Source organism: Sorghum bicolor, chromosome 4 (assembly GCF_000003195.3).
Source record: "Sorghum bicolor cultivar BTx623 chromosome 4, Sorghum_bicolor_NCBIv3, whole genome shotgun sequence".
Taxonomy (NCBI): Eukaryota; Viridiplantae; Streptophyta; class Magnoliopsida; order Poales; family Poaceae; genus Sorghum; species Sorghum bicolor.
This window is the reverse complement of record NC_012873.2, coordinates 53,898,267-53,913,760: the sequence shown is the minus strand read 5'-3', so window position 1 is coordinate 53,913,760 and position 15,494 is coordinate 53,898,267. Positions and strand designations below refer to the sequence as shown.

Genomic DNA, 15,494 nt, shown 5'->3' with positions numbered 1-15,494 from the left:
CTCTTCATTTATCAATGTGAGAGATGAAGACGTCATTTAGTTGTTTCTCATTTATCAGTGTACTCTCTCGTCCTACAATATATAAGGTTTTATATTTCACTAATTTTTTTATCTTATCTTTAGAAAAAATAGTTTTATATTCACAGTAGTACCAAAGACGTAAACTATGGTGAGCCAGATTAATATCGTGAGATATTTTTGTTCTCAAAAACTTAATCCAATTTAGTATAGCTTGACTTAAGATAAGATTAAAAAACATTTTTATTTTGGGATGCATGGATGAAGTAATATTTATTATATATGATGTTGTACGAAAAGTATGCAAGTTTTCTACTTCTACCGTATATGTAATAGGCATGTTCAGCATAGACAGTACAATAGCACTAGATAATAGCCTATTGTCCAAAGTTTGGTTACACATGACCCTTAATAGACAATGCTTCCATGTCAGAGTTGGAGACCTTTGATAAGATCTTCGACGATTGCATCTAACACTGAAGCATTGGAAGCGCTCTTCCCATACGGTGCAAAGGGCGCATCGCGAAGGCGCAAGGCCACCTCCTATATCGCACTGTTGCGTCGGTTTTGCTTGTTTTCTATTTATGTAATATCGAAACTAGAGGCCTTTTGCTAGGATCTATTTTAGGTTAACTTCCTTAGTCGCTCGATAGAGACGTGTTGTGTGCATATTTATATTTAAGCTCTTCTTCCAATATAATGATGCACATATCTTTGGTGTATTCGAGAAAAAAATTGCGAGTGCACCTACAAAAAATATTTTTAAAAAGTGATTATGATCAAATCTTCACCATATTCTCACACATATGGTAAAAATCTATGCACCCACAAGGCAAGTGCATCACCTTCGTATTTGCTCTAACTTCGCCCCTAGCCAGCCGAAGAGGTATCATTTCAATATAGCTGTGTGTATGCCCAAGTATTATAGTCTCTCTCTAAGTAGGCAACAAATAATATAACCGATCACGTTGCAAGCTTAATAGGGTGTTTGGTTGATAGAACTCTAATTGTCCGTTTGGTTCGTGGAATAGAATGAGTTGATCCATGACCATCTTAGTCCTCATAGACTAATAATTAGTACTGATATGAGAAATGAGGTCATCCTACCAAATCTAAGGAATGGACTTATAATGCATCACTCCATCTAGGATGAGCTGGTTTCTCAAATCAAACACACCATAATAGATATGAACTTTTTTAGTTGATTGCACGGATAATATCTTTTTTCCAATTTAGGTATTTAGCATTAGTTCAAGATGAAGATATTAAGATTCATCACTAGTTTTTTAAAGCTAACACCAAAGTCCATTCCTAGCCAGAATTATTGACACTAGGTAGATTGACTCTCTTATGTTTAAATCCTAGCTCCGCCCCTGTTATCCCACAAACTTCGAGTTGATCACTGGCCACCACACAGTGAGTTTGTTAATCGATTCAGCACAAACTAGTCGGACTGAGTGGTATGATCTTTTAGCTAACCAAAACAAGAAAAAACTTGTATTTTGTTAATACGGCATCATAATTAACCCAGCATCTGCGCTTTCGTGCCCTTGCCCTTGCTTTTCTTCATCGTTTTATTTTTCACTGTTACACGGTGTTTGCCTGTTTGGAGTCCGATCGACTTGGAGTGGCAGGATCAGATAGAGGAAGCATCGAAGAAATTTGCAAGGTCGAAATCGAACAGCGAAAACCTCTCTGGGTTCGTCTGAAAAAAAGGGAGAAGACAGCCTCTCAAGTCTCAGAGCGGGCGCCGGGCGGCAACCAGCCGGTGTCTTTCTTTCTTGCGCCTTGTTTAGTTGGCAAATTTTTTTGTTTTTGCTACTGTAGCATTTTGTTTTTATTTAACAAACATTGTCCAATTACGGAGTAACTAGGCTCAAAAGATTCATCTCACAAATTACAGGTAAACTGTGCAGTTAGTTTTTATTTTTGTTTACATTTAATACTCCATGCATGCGACCAAAGATTCGATGTGACAGGAAATCTTGAAAATTTTTACGAACTAAACAAAACTAAGTTCGCAAAATTTTTTAAGATTTCCTGTCACGTCTGTGTGAGGAATATCTTCAGTGTCCACGCCTCCAAGCTGCACTGAAAGTCTCAACTGTGAAAGTCTGAACAACGCTTCAGCAGCGTGCAGGGCAGCTTCAGACGTCGAAATTAGCAACTAGTGCTACTCTGGATACCAAACAGTAAACACTGAGTCACCTTATTTAGTTCCCAAAAAATTTTGCAAAATGTTTCAGATTCCTCGTCACATCGAATCTTTAGACGCATGCATAGAGTATTAAATATAGACGAAAATAAAAACTAATTGCATAGTTTGGTCGGAATTGACGAGACAATCTTTTGAGCATAGTTAGTCTATGATTGGACAATATTTGTCAAATACAAACGAAAGTGCTATAGTGCCTGCTTTGCAAAAAATTTTGGAACTAAATGGCCTTGTTTAGTTTAAAAAATTTTACAAAATAAACACCAAAGCACTTTCATTTATATTTGATAATATTGTCCAATCATGGACTAACTAAGCTTAAAAAATTCATCTCGCAAATTATAAGTAAATTATACAATTATTTATTTTTTATCTATATTTATACATGTGCCACGAGATTTGATGTGACAAGAAATCTGAAAAAATTGCACAAATTTTTGGAAACTAAACAAGGCCTTAATTGCAAAAAAAATTGTAAAATGGACACGGTAACATTTTCACTGTATTTAACAAATATTGTTCAGGACTAAAGTCTTATTTAAATCCGAAAAGTTTTTAAATTTTGATACTGTAGCACTTTCGTTTTTATTTGATAAACATTGTCCAATTATAAAATAACTAAATTTAAAAAATTCATCTCACGATTTATAAACAAACTGTGCAATTAATTTTTGTTTTCATCTATATTTAATACTCCTATGCCGCAAGATTTGATATGACGAAGAATCTTGAAAAGTTTTTGAGGTGAACTAAACAAGGCCTAAGTAGGCTCAAGAGATTCGTCTTGAAATTACAGACAATCTATACATTAGTTATTTTTTTATCTATATTTAATACTTCATACATATGCCATATGCCATAAGATTCGATATGAGGGAAAATCTTTAAAAAAAATTGCAAACTTTTTGAAAAGTAAACAAGGCCTTACCAACAGATTACAGATGCATGCAAAAATCATCCAACTCCAAGCTAGCAACTGATGTGAAGTGACAGCAACTGACGAACCGAGCATGCAGCTAGAATAACCACCGCAAAATGCAACATACTCGTACAGTAAAACACAGCACACCAACCAAACAGGCAGTCACAACAACCGATAGCTTTAGTTTTATTAGCAAGTCAAAATTTCTAAGGCAAAAATAGGTTTTATTGTCTACTACAAGCTCTTTTAGGTTCTACTAGCAGCACAGATCTGCAGGTAGCATTATCATCATATACCTGTCTCGTCTCTCTCGCCCATTTTTATGGCCACCTATAATATCTCATCATAGCTACTATTGCTTACTGGACCAAAACCTTGTTTCCTCCCAGGGGAGGAAACTGAGCAGAGAGCATCGCCGCATCAGCTCACTAGCTGCTGGTTGCCATAGTATGGGTAGGCTCCATAGGCCGCCGCATACATGTTTGGGTGGGGAACAGGTGACGCGTAGCCATATCCACTGTAGAATGGCGTCCCGTAGTACATGCCATTGCCATTGCCATTGCGACGGTGGCCAGAATCACCCCTAGACTGGAAAACACAAAAAATTCCAAGTGAGCAAAACAAATAATATTAGTTATGCCTCATACACATTACAGCAAAAGCAAAGTCAAAATTCCATGCATGAGAAAAGAAGAACTTAAGTGGCAGGAAATATATTAATCAAAGATACAACTTCATCATGGCGATTCTACCTATTGCGCAAACATGGTTATGATAAAAACACATGGTGTTAGTAGTACAAAAGACTACACTCCAAAGGGCTGCATTGTTTCATCCGAAAGTAAACGGATAGCCTAAATCTAGAGAAACACTTATGCTGCTATTAGCTATATAAGCCTATTTAGCTTATGCTTCTTGGGATTCTTAAGCAGATCTAAGATGAAACTCCTCAGCCAGATTTTCTAGTAACTAGTAAGATAGTTTCTGAAGACAACTCACCTCCAAAGAGGGCTTGGAGGATTTTATCTTCCAAAGAAGAGGGGCTTGGAGGGTTTATCTTCATGCAGACACTAGTTTACGAGGCTTCAGCATAACTATCCAACATGTTCGACAGCCTCAAGCCCCTAGGCTAGAACTTAACATGTTAAGCACACATGTTCAGGCCCTCAGTATCCAGAGAAAGCTGAGATACACCTTTCATCACGACAATTGACACTGTTGACTCCAAACTTTGAGCAATAATAGTTTCCTAGTTATATATGCAAATAGTTACAGATTCATAAAAAATCTAACCATTTCATGTTACCAGATGAGATGTTAGCAAAACTATTATGGTCAAAGTCTTAGTCAAAGTCAACAATGTAGGAGCAATCTATAATCCACTGCTGAGTGAACCCTCCAGTCAATACAAATATGCAGCCTTAGACTACGTCATCTAAATGAAATATCAGATTGAAAGAGGCCCTGTACTACAGTGCAACAATGAAAACGGCAAGTTGAGGCTTGAATATGCACAGGAACAAAGGTCATTCTATTTCTAGCCATGTCAACTTCATTCTGTGAGGCCGACTGACCAGCTGAAGGCTTTAGATAAAGGCAGAAAAACTGTTTAGTCCATATATGTTTGAAAAGACTTGAGCGTCATCAGGGTGGACAAACTCTCCAACCACTAATATGGATTCAGAAAAAAAAAAAGGTCAAGATGAAATATTGCCCAATATGGAAAGTAAGTGGCAATAGCATCATCCCATAATGCAATTCAATACATATTAAGGTATGACACTTCGAGATGTAATTCAATAGAGGATTACATGCAATAATACATAAATATAGACATGACAAAAGGATACAGAAGTCTCAGTGAAAAATGAGTAGGAACAACATACTCCCTATGTCCCAAAAATATACAATTCTCACTTCCCGAGGAGTCAAACAATTTCAACTTCGACCACCTCTATGAGAAAAAGTATTAACATCAGGAGGGGGGAGGCAGTTGAAGCTGTCACTGCTGCCGCCACGCTTGTGAGGTTCGAGTGGCAGTAAACCATCCATGATGGTCTCTTCGCCCTCGCCCAAGCAGAATTTTTCTGTCTGAGACAGGTGTTTGTCATGGGAGTCAACATGGGACTTCATCGTCACGAGCTGGGCGATGATATGGTTTAGCTTCGTAATGTTGATTCCAACATAGTCAAAGCCCATTGGTCGATCTATGATGCCAACTTGTTATGGCATGCACGACAAACAGAACGCTAGGGAGAGTAGAGTAGTATATGTGTGTCAGAAAGAGAACAAAGAGGGTAGCGAGGTAGGCACGACTATAGGCAGTTGTCATCGAATGAGGAAGGATTTCACACCACGGTCTAAGACAACTCACGCCAATGAACGGGAGTTTATTTCTTTGATGGTTACACTTATATTTAGGCGCTTAACAAACCTAATGTGACTCGATACAAACTAGTTAAGTTTGTGTTTGGTTTGGGACATGGTGGGATGGGACGGTCCCATCCCAGTTTTGAGGGATGGGAGCATCTCTCCTCTGTGTTTGGTTGAGGGACACTAGAAAGTTGGATGAGGCACCTTACCACGTGGGGCCCACTCGTCAGTCTCTTTTTTCCCTTTCCCATCCCTTTCTTCTATGTTCCACCTTCCAACGGACCCTCACCCTGCAACCCCCGCGGCCGGTGCACACTGGAGCTCACCACCACCATGGCCAGTGTGCGCCCACAATCAGTGCCCCAACCCCTACTCCACAGTTGACCCATCCCTGCCAAAGCCCATCTCACCCTGCAACCGACACCCCACCCCCTGCCCGATTAACTTGGAGTGGCACCAGAGAAAGGAAGCATCCAAGAAATTTGCATGGCTTCTATTTGTGTGCAGGGCAACCAGGCAACGCCTGCCCAGGTGAGCTGTGAGCAGAGTACTCCTTAGCCACTTTGTCGTGCTAGTGCTTGGGCCATCCGGCGGACCCATGAAGTCCACAATATAACCACATTAGGAAGGAAAATAGAGAACAGGAGCATATATGGGCCAAAGTGGATAAAGAGATCAGCCACTAGTGAATTAAAGCCCATTCTATTCATGGTTCGACCACAAGTAAATGGAAGCACATTCTAAGCCGAAAGGCCTACAGCACCACTACCTCCCCTCACATCCCGAGCCCCATCACCGACCAAGCCCCCACTACCATGCACCAGTAGTGATAGGGTATAGCAAAGGAACTTGATAGGGCCCACCACAACAAATGCCTCCCTGTCCCGAAACATCCCCCTCCCTATCCCAGTCCAGACCAAACACCACCACAACCAACACCATCCAAATCTGCGTCAAAGGGAGAGTTGCGCTTCTTACTGTTCCCCTCCCCTCCTTTTGCCTAGGCAACTGGACCCCTTACCTATCACAACCATGCTTAGTTGAAGCCTTAGGAACCATGCCACTGGTAAACATGGAAGAAGAAGTCCTTCCAGCTAAATACCATAATCAAGGATAATCTGATTATTATCGCATAGGAACAAATTCATGTTAAAAGTACTGTTCCTTCCCAATATTTCTCCTTTCTTGAAAATAATGGAGCTAATTAGGCTCTAAGGAGTTGTAAATTGTAATATACCACATCAAGCAGGAGGATGACAAATTTGAATTATACTATTGTCGTGACAATTAAAGCAAAATTGGAACTAAATCCGTTCAACCTGTTTACTTGCAGGACTGCGGCCCCAGGAAAGTCGAACTGCCTGCTTCCCAATAGTTGCTCCATTCAACCCTTGCAGTGCTTCTTCAGCATCAGCTCTACAATACGACACAAAAAAGTTTTACGCAATCTAAAATTTTACATACAGCAAAGTAGAAACTTAATAAACAGTTCACAATTGGATGTTTATTATGATACTATGGTATGCAAGCAGATACATTATCTCAGATATACCTGTTTACAAATTGAACAAACCCACATTGCTTCCCAAAAGGAATTTTGACAGAGGCAAGATCACCATATTTTGCAAATGCTTTCCTCAGTTCATCTTCGCTAACATTGGGATCAAGCCCACCAACATATACCTACAGCATTATAGCCAGTATTGATATAGGATTTCAGTGCATCATCCTAGAATGCATGTGGACAACAATATAAAATATTGACTACAATACACATTGCTAGTATTTGGATCTATTACAAGAAAATGATATTAGTTCATTAGCTTCCAAAAGCATTTTCATGTCACTATATACTTTTTGGCTTTCTGCAAACATATTTAGCTTCGAAAAGCATTTTCACATCACTATATGCTTTTTGACTTTCTGCAAACATATTTTACCTAAATAAACTAATGAGGAAAGGCATGCATGGGAGAACATTCCAAGTCCAACAGCAAGTAAAATAGAGCAAGGCTAGTATAACTGTTATCAATAAACAGATGTGCCTTAACGTAACCAAAACCACTGAAGAGCCATACCGTCCTGTTAGTAGAGTCAACATCAGATTGCCTTGGTGGAGAAGAGCCAGAATCACCTAAAAATAAGCAATTATAAAATCAAAAGGCATGTCAAATGGGAAAGTTATCGATACATACATACATAAATACATAAAAAAATGCATATCTACCCACAGAGCCCCAATATGCTGGAGTAGATGCTAGGAAAACCAAGCCCCAGATATTACTTATTTGAACATGTATGCGTGATGCATGTATTAACATGTACTCAAATTGTTGAAATATAACACAACCACCATAAAAAAAACAATAGCATCAAGCAATAAGGATAGATATGCAGCAAAATTGATTGTTACAACTCCCAGTTATATGTGTGGAACTCATAGCACATTTACCACAGGGAAAATTCATATGGTAGCAATAAAACTCTGAACAAATAGCACTGACTAATAAAAAGCCAAGATCATGGAATGTGGAAAAACATTATAGATGTGTGATAACTGGAGTAACCAGCTAAATACAAGACAATATCAAATTATGGAAATACCTTGAGATCTTCTAGGAGTCGCTGGTCCTACACGAATTGGTCTTGTGGAACAGTATACACCATTCATTTCGGTCATTGCATGAGTTTTGTCATTATCATCTCCAAACCTAACAAAGCCGTAGCCTCTAGAACGGCCTGTGTTTGCATCAATAATAACTTTAGCTCCTTTCACTGATCGGTATTTGTTAGAAAAAAGCTCCAGCAACATCTCATCAGTAACATCAACAGCCAAATCGCCAACAAATATCGAGTGATCAGATGAAAGTTCCGTGCGTTTTTCTCCCATGCTATATGATGCCCAGTTTAACTTAAAAGCCCGGTCAGTATTAGGCATTACATGACCAGAAAAATTCTGTAGTGCCTTCTCTGCTGACACGTGCGAATAGAACTCTACAAAACCATAACCCTCAGAAACTCCCGAGTGTCTATTGCGAATGACTTTAATATTCACCACCTACAAAAGCAGATGAATAGCAAAACAGCAATTAGTAACGCACAGAGAAAACAGTAACGTAATGACGGAGCAAATCTCTCAAAGAAAGGACAACAAAATCTTGCTTGATGCAGCAAGTACTACCACGTTATCAAGAAAAGGATAAACTATTTAAGCCAAATATAGTAGTCTTAACTGAAAAATCGATGCCGTTAGGCCCGTTATTACCTTATAATTATAACAGCACAATAGCAGATGACTAGCGAATTGGCAATCAGTAACGCATGGAATAAATGATAGACATTCATGACCAATATATTGAAGGGATAACCATTTAGGTCAAATACAGTAGCCTTAACTGAGCACGTGGCTATGTTGCTACATACCTTACCAACACAATTCAACAGAATGACAGTCCACATATCCAATCACGTAACAAATTGGCAGGGAGAAATATGACTACGTAAGGTGCTACACGATTGTCCAAATCAAGATTTGGCAGTGTGATAAATTTACGTAACTACTTTGGGTCGCCCAAACTGCAGGAATTGAAATGACATGAAAGTTGGCGCCTTAGCAACTACCGAGGCTAGCAGACTACAAAGCGCATTGCTTTTTCGTTACCAGACCATGATTTGCCACAAAACTACGCCGCTAAGCCTGTTACAGCACAGTACAGACGAATCAATGCTCATCCATGGGATAAACCTAGCTGGATTCGAGAGATCCGGTACGGATAAGGCCGGATCGGAGGAGCAGGCGCTCCGGGGCAGAGAGAACGAACCTCGCCGCTGGGGCCGAAGCAGCTGTGGAGGTAGTTCTCGTCCATCCAGTACTGCAGGTCGCCAACCCAGATGGTCCGGTTGTCCTCGCCCCCGTTCCCGCCGGATCCAGCGGGCGGCGGCGGCGGTGTCACCGAGGCCGGCGGCGCGAAATGCTTGACGAACTGCGGGGGAGGTGGCGGCGGCGCGGCCACCATGGGGTGGTGTGGCGGAGGGTACGGGATGACCACCCACCGCGGTTGCGGCATATGGTGGTGCGGGTGCGGTGGTGCGTGCGGGTGCGGCGAGGCGGCCGCAGCCGCAGCCGCCGCAGCCGCGGCGTGCGGGTGGGGGTGGGGGTGCGGCGCCGCCGCAGCCGCCGAGGCCGGGGCGTCGGTGGGGGCCACTGCCGCTGCCATCTGCATCGCCGCCGCCGCCGCCGGGGGTTGGGGCTGGAGGAGGGAGGGGGCCGCCGCGTGTGTCGAAGCTCGCGAGAGAGGGAGGGTGGAGGCGGAAAGAGAGGAAGGAGCTCGTGGCCGCGGGGTGAGGCTGCCAATTTATAGGCCGTTGCCGACGGATCTGGGCCGTGCGATCTAGGATTTCGCGGTGGCGCGGCCGTCCGATGGGCGGGCGTTGAAGACACTGACGCGTGGGCCCGCGGTGGAGGGGATTTTTAGGGAAAAATTGCCGAATGGGGTGGTGCGCTGCTGCTACTTTTGTGGGCTCTTTCGTTAGAAATGTGCGGCTGATGTTTTGCTATTTTCGGGCGAAACGTGGCTCTGATTCTTCTACGTAATATAAATGGCAGGATGGGCCGGTAACTGGACTTGAAGTGACTGTCTGTAGATTTTGGAATCAAGCCGCATTCCAAAAATGATATGGGATGCTACAAATTTCATTGATTTCATCAGTAGCAGATTCCAACTGTTTGGTTCTGTGCGAATAGTAATTGGGACGGACCGCAAGTTGGAAACATAGAAACTTTCTATGGCTGGAAAAGAAAACAAATTTGGCATATCCATTCGTTAATTAATGATAGATATATGTACTTTGTAGCAAAATAAAAAACAAAAATTAAAATTTAACATAGAAACATTAATAATTTCCATAAGTGTTAATGTCAAAAACAATTTATGAATACCTAAAATTTAAATTGATGGAAAAAAGTAATCAAATTTCAATTTAGAATTGAAAGTAATAAATATCTAAACCAAAATATCATGAAAAAATAATTAGACACTAAATTTGGAATACAATTAAGGGCGTTATTTTGATTTTTCATGTGATTAAGAAACAAAATACCTAAACAAATGGTCCATGATAAATACAGTTAGCAACAAAAAGAAATGCAAACGAATGATAGAAGTTAGTACCATTCAATTAGTCAACACAGGGTAGCATAGATCCAAGTTAAAATGTTGAAGATTATAATACATCAAAAAAATATGTGTAGGTAGAGGTAGAACTCGTCATTTAAATGTATCGTGGACGATATCTACTAGCATTATTTGGAAATAAAAGTGTCAATTTATTAAAATATGAAACAGTGGTTCATTTGAGGCACTAGAAAAACTAAATTACCACGGAGGAGTAGAAATGAGCATCACATACGAGGACATTGATCCATTGCGTAAGGTAGTGACATTGGAAATATAATCTTTAAGGTTATCAATAGTTCCAAAAAAATAACAACAATGCAACACGCCAATTATAATGATGCCAACTCAAATCCAACAGTTATAATAATCTTTGTGGTTGTTGCATTCTTTTGTAAATCCTTTTGAGGATGTTGTTTTGCTTAGGCAGTGTTTAGTTCAAAAAATTCAAGATTTCTCATCACATTGAATCTTTGGACGTATGCATGGAACATTAAATATAGATAAAAAAATAACTAATTGCATAGTTTGTCTGTAATTTATGAGACGAATCTTTTGAGCCTAGTTACTTCATGATTGGACAATAATTTACCAATACAAAAGAAAGTTTTACAGTAATCGAACCCAAAAAAATTCACGAACTAAACAAGGTCTTAGTCTATGTCTTTTCTTTATTAATATAATCAGCAACTCTTTTGTTTTGTTTGTTTAAAGAAACTCAAATCCAACATACTAAGGCCTTGTACTTGGCTTTCGGTAACGAAAACCATCTATTATGGTGGTGCTAACTCAAGAATTAGAGAAACGGAAAGGCCTTTGGTTTTGTTAGTAATGCGGGAAAGTATAATTACGATTCACGATATTCATCCCAATGTAGCAAAAAAGGTATATGTAATGACTAAAGCCCCAAAGTCTCAAAACCCACAATTATTAAATCTTATTTATAATTCTTTGTTGGCCCTAAACATGTCCTAATTTTAAGCACCTTATCCTGGGAGAAACTCCACTTAGAGTCTAGTCGACTACCTTGGTGAATACATCATCATCTTCACTCTTGATCTACTCTACTTTTATAGTTCTTATTGCTTGATTTTGTTTGTTCCCCACTTCCCCTTCTAGTTTAGTGTTGCTCATGCTTGATTGCTTGCATACTAGTAGATGGCCCCACACACACCTTAGTGGTGGGCCCTACCTTCGGTCGGGCTCGCTTGCCTAGCCAGCAGTGGCGTTGGTGCGCAAGGAGGACTGACAAGGTCCTATTTATTACACCCCCACTCCCACCGAGCTCGTCCCCCACTTCCTGGATCCACCATGCTAGCATGGTTTCCATGTCCACCGCCGACTTTGGATCAAAACCCGTTAGGATCTCTATTGACATAACAAGTTTATAGACCAAAAATATAAATTTTTGAAGTTGAGACACTAAGATGTCACAACCAACTAAGTTTAAGGATCATGTCTGATACCCACCTTGCATGTGTTCATGTAGAATGTGCATACCGTGTTGTATATATTGTGTAAAAAGGATGTCTTGGTGTCTTGACATGTGCATGTAACTGAGCTTTGGCTTGTGTTATGCTTGTCATGGTTCAAGGCATGACCCATGCGAGCATAGAGTAGTTGGTCCAAATAGAAATGAAAAACTTTGAGTTATTAGAGCAGCAGCAATACATGTTATTAAAACCATATCAGTGAGTTAAAAGGTATATGCCATGTAGACAACCATCAATTGAGACTAGAAACCTCCCATTGCAAGGTGTTGTTCTTTAGTAAAAAGTGCTTCTTATTTTACCGACCTTGCTCACAAACTATGGAAGCATCTGATGAGGCTGGTATCTCTTTGGTCACAATGCGAGTTCTGTTGGTGCCTCGTCCTTTTGTCAGGTGAAGCAATTGCTGCTTCTACAGGCTAATATGAACGTCTGTGAAACCAAAAACCTATGTGATCATAGAATCTAGAGTCTTTGTGCCAACATGGAGGCCAGGGCTAACAACAGCCTGCAGACTTAACACAAACAATTCTTGCTCTCCTTAGGTCGTGCCCAACGCACCATCGTGTACAGCAGCTTCGCAAGAACACGTAGGAGTATGCCATTTGGAAGAGAGAGAGGTAGATGAAAGGTTCTAAATGGCTAGAGGGGATGAATAGCCTATAAAAGTTTTCTACAAATACACTAGAGTAAGTGGTTAATAATCTAATTGGCAAAATGCAATTTTGCTCTAGCTCTACAAGGGTTGCAAGCCACTTATATCAATAGTTCTAGTTACTATGATCACTAGACACACACACAAGGGCTAAGTCACTACTCACTATAAGCTCTCACAAGGCTACACTAAGGAACATCACTAGGTGAACAACTAAACTAGCAAGAAAGCAAACAAGCTCTCAAAAGTAATTACACTAAAGAGCTTGTTACAACTAGCTTGGAAGTAAGTAAAGGTGTGGATAGAATATTTATATTGTTGTCTAGAGAGATGAACCAATCATAATATGAATGCCAATTCAATGACCGGGAAAAATCCAATCACAAGATGACACATGATTTTTCTCCTGAGGTTCATGTGCCTGCCGGCACACTAGTTCCTATTGTGTCAACCAACACTTGGTGATTTGGTGGCTAAGAGGTGTTGTATGAACCTCATCCATACAATTAGATACCACAAGAACCTACCCACAAGTGAAGTAACTTATGACACGATCAATCCACTAGAGTTATCTTTTGGTGCTCCACCGAGAAAGGCATAAGTCATCTCACAATCACGGAAGATGGCCATGAACAATCACCAACTCATGCCAATCCTCCTATGCTGCTCCGAGCCATCTAGGTGGTGGCAACCACCAAGACTAACAAGAAAATCCACAGCTCAATGATCCCCAAGTACCATTATAGATGATATGTCTCAAGCAAATACACTAGGAATCACTCTCAATCTCACTATAATGATGAAACAATGATGGAGATAAGTGGAAGATGTTTTCTTAGGCTCACAAGGATGTCAAGTATATCAAAATGTCAAGAAGGTGAGCCCCAAATCGGTGCCTTCCTATTTATAGAGCCCCTTACCTCAAAGAGCCATTGCTCTATAGCAGAGCAAACACACCCTAGCATCTGCTCAACCGTAGGCATCCACATGTCCATCCTTTTGAATCCCGCACGTTGGATCTCAACGATAACTTGACGTTTCACTCGCAAGTTAAGTATCGACTAGATGCACCGATAGAATCAACCTGACACAGTTCAACATGGAGTCTAGTCAAGCACAAAACATAACAAAGAGGTACCCGAGCGTGTTTTTCATGACCGAACGCGTCAAGTCAAAGGTGATCAGATGCACCCTAGAGTATTGTCCTCATTGCGCTTCTCAAACGGAATGATGCTAGCGTACATCGGTGCGGACCTAACGCAGTCGCTTGCTCGTCCGATCTAACCATGCTGCTTGTGTCCAATCAATGCTGCACCATTGCCTGAGGGCTAGGGTTAGGCACTAGACATGCGGGTCCACCCCGATAGGAGCGTCGGTCCTGCACCATATCTTCCTTTTCTTTTTTTAAGTCTACAACCACTTCACTGTTGCTTCCAATTTGCTAAACACAAAGTGTAAAACTTGTGTGTACTTGTGTTAGCATTTTTCAAAATATTTTTCAAGAGTTAATTGCTAGCACACTAGGTCCCTAATGCATATGCAAGAAGCATGTCATCTAGTGACACTCGATAACTAACCATTTAGCCAAATATTTTCCCTCTTTGTAGTACGACTTTAATTCTAAACACACTCACACCCTCTACAGTGTCTTAAATGCCAAAACAAAATTGTATTTGATACATTTGCCTTGCCCTCCTTAGTTTTTGGTTTTCTCTTTTTTCTTTCCAAGTTGGAGCTTGATCACCATCATGCAAGTCCATCAACACCTCCACGGACCTCTCATTTCTCCAACACTTGGAATGTACCAATGTTGCTCAATTTAACACTCATGACAAATGTTAATACCTGGGTTCTATGAATTATCCAAAACTAAATTATTAGGACAGCTGCACCACATGCAGCGCCTATTGTTAGCTTCACCTATAGATGGCGATGGGGCCATGCCGTGCCTGCCTCGGGCCGCGTCGTGCCATCGTGCCGGTCGGACCGTGCCGTCACCGCGCCTCGTGCCGGGGGTACGGCCCAAGGCACGGCCCATGGGCCGTCGGGTCGGCCTGAAGGCACGGCGGGCCACCGGGCCAAGGTCGTGTCTGATGCTACAGCAGGCCAGCAGGATGGTTGGATGGGCCAGTAGCAGGTCTATATTTTCTTTTTTTAGAATTAGCAGGCTACATTTCTTACCAGGCCACTCAGGATGGATGGATGGGCCATTAGGTCTACATTTCTTTTTTTAGAATTAACATGCTATATTTTTTACCAGGCCATTAAACACCGGGACGTCGAGCCGTGCCTGAGCCGTGCCATGGGCCACGGTGGCGGCCCAGGCACGGCCCGGGCCCGGTAGCTGTCGGGCCAAGCCAACAGGCCACGGGCTGCATGGCCACCTATAACCTTCACCATAAAGTTGTACTCCACCTAGTCATGAAATGAGTTGGGGCCAATACTCTCTCAAAGCAAGCAACCTCTTGCCTCTGCTACAGTCCAGCACTAGCTCAGCTTTTCACTAGAGTTTCTTAGATTTTTATGTGCTCTTCCATGCCACAACACATGATATGGTGCTGCTTTCAACTTTTTGTGAGGGCAAGCTAGTACTTCTTCTGCAGGAGAATCGGACACCATTTGAAGCTAATATTAGTGATGGTTTGGA

The 15,494-nt window shown here is 41.3% G+C and overlaps 1 protein-coding gene across 1 annotated transcript; it reads right to left on the bottom strand.

The window, feature by feature from the left end:
• LOC8072609 (polyadenylate-binding protein RBP47) lies at positions 3,313–9,847 on the bottom strand. The gene is made up of 6 exons (XM_002452268.2): positions 9,350–9,847; positions 8,133–8,586; positions 7,607–7,662; positions 7,081–7,211; positions 6,848–6,944; positions 3,313–3,743 (listed from the first exon to the last, which is right to left on the bottom strand). The coding sequence occupies exons 1-6, from the start codon at positions 9,749–9,751 to the stop codon at positions 3,576–3,578; spliced, it is 1,308 nt and encodes a 435-aa protein (XP_002452313.1). The 5' UTR covers positions 9,752–9,847; the 3' UTR covers positions 3,313–3,575.

Coding starts and splice junctions, on each gene's coding strand:
- LOC8072609 (XM_002452268.2), bottom strand. CDS start 9,751: ATGCAGATGGCAGCGGCAGTGGCCCCCACCGACGCCCCGGCCTCGGCG. Junction 8,587..9,349: donor GCTTCGGCCCCAGCGGCGAG/GTTCGTTCTCTC, acceptor CTGCTTTTGTAG/GTGGTGAATATTAAAGTCAT. Junction 6,945..7,080: donor TTTGTTCAATTTGTAAACAG/GTATATCTGAGA, acceptor GTCGTATTGTAG/AGCTGATGCTGAAGAAGCAC.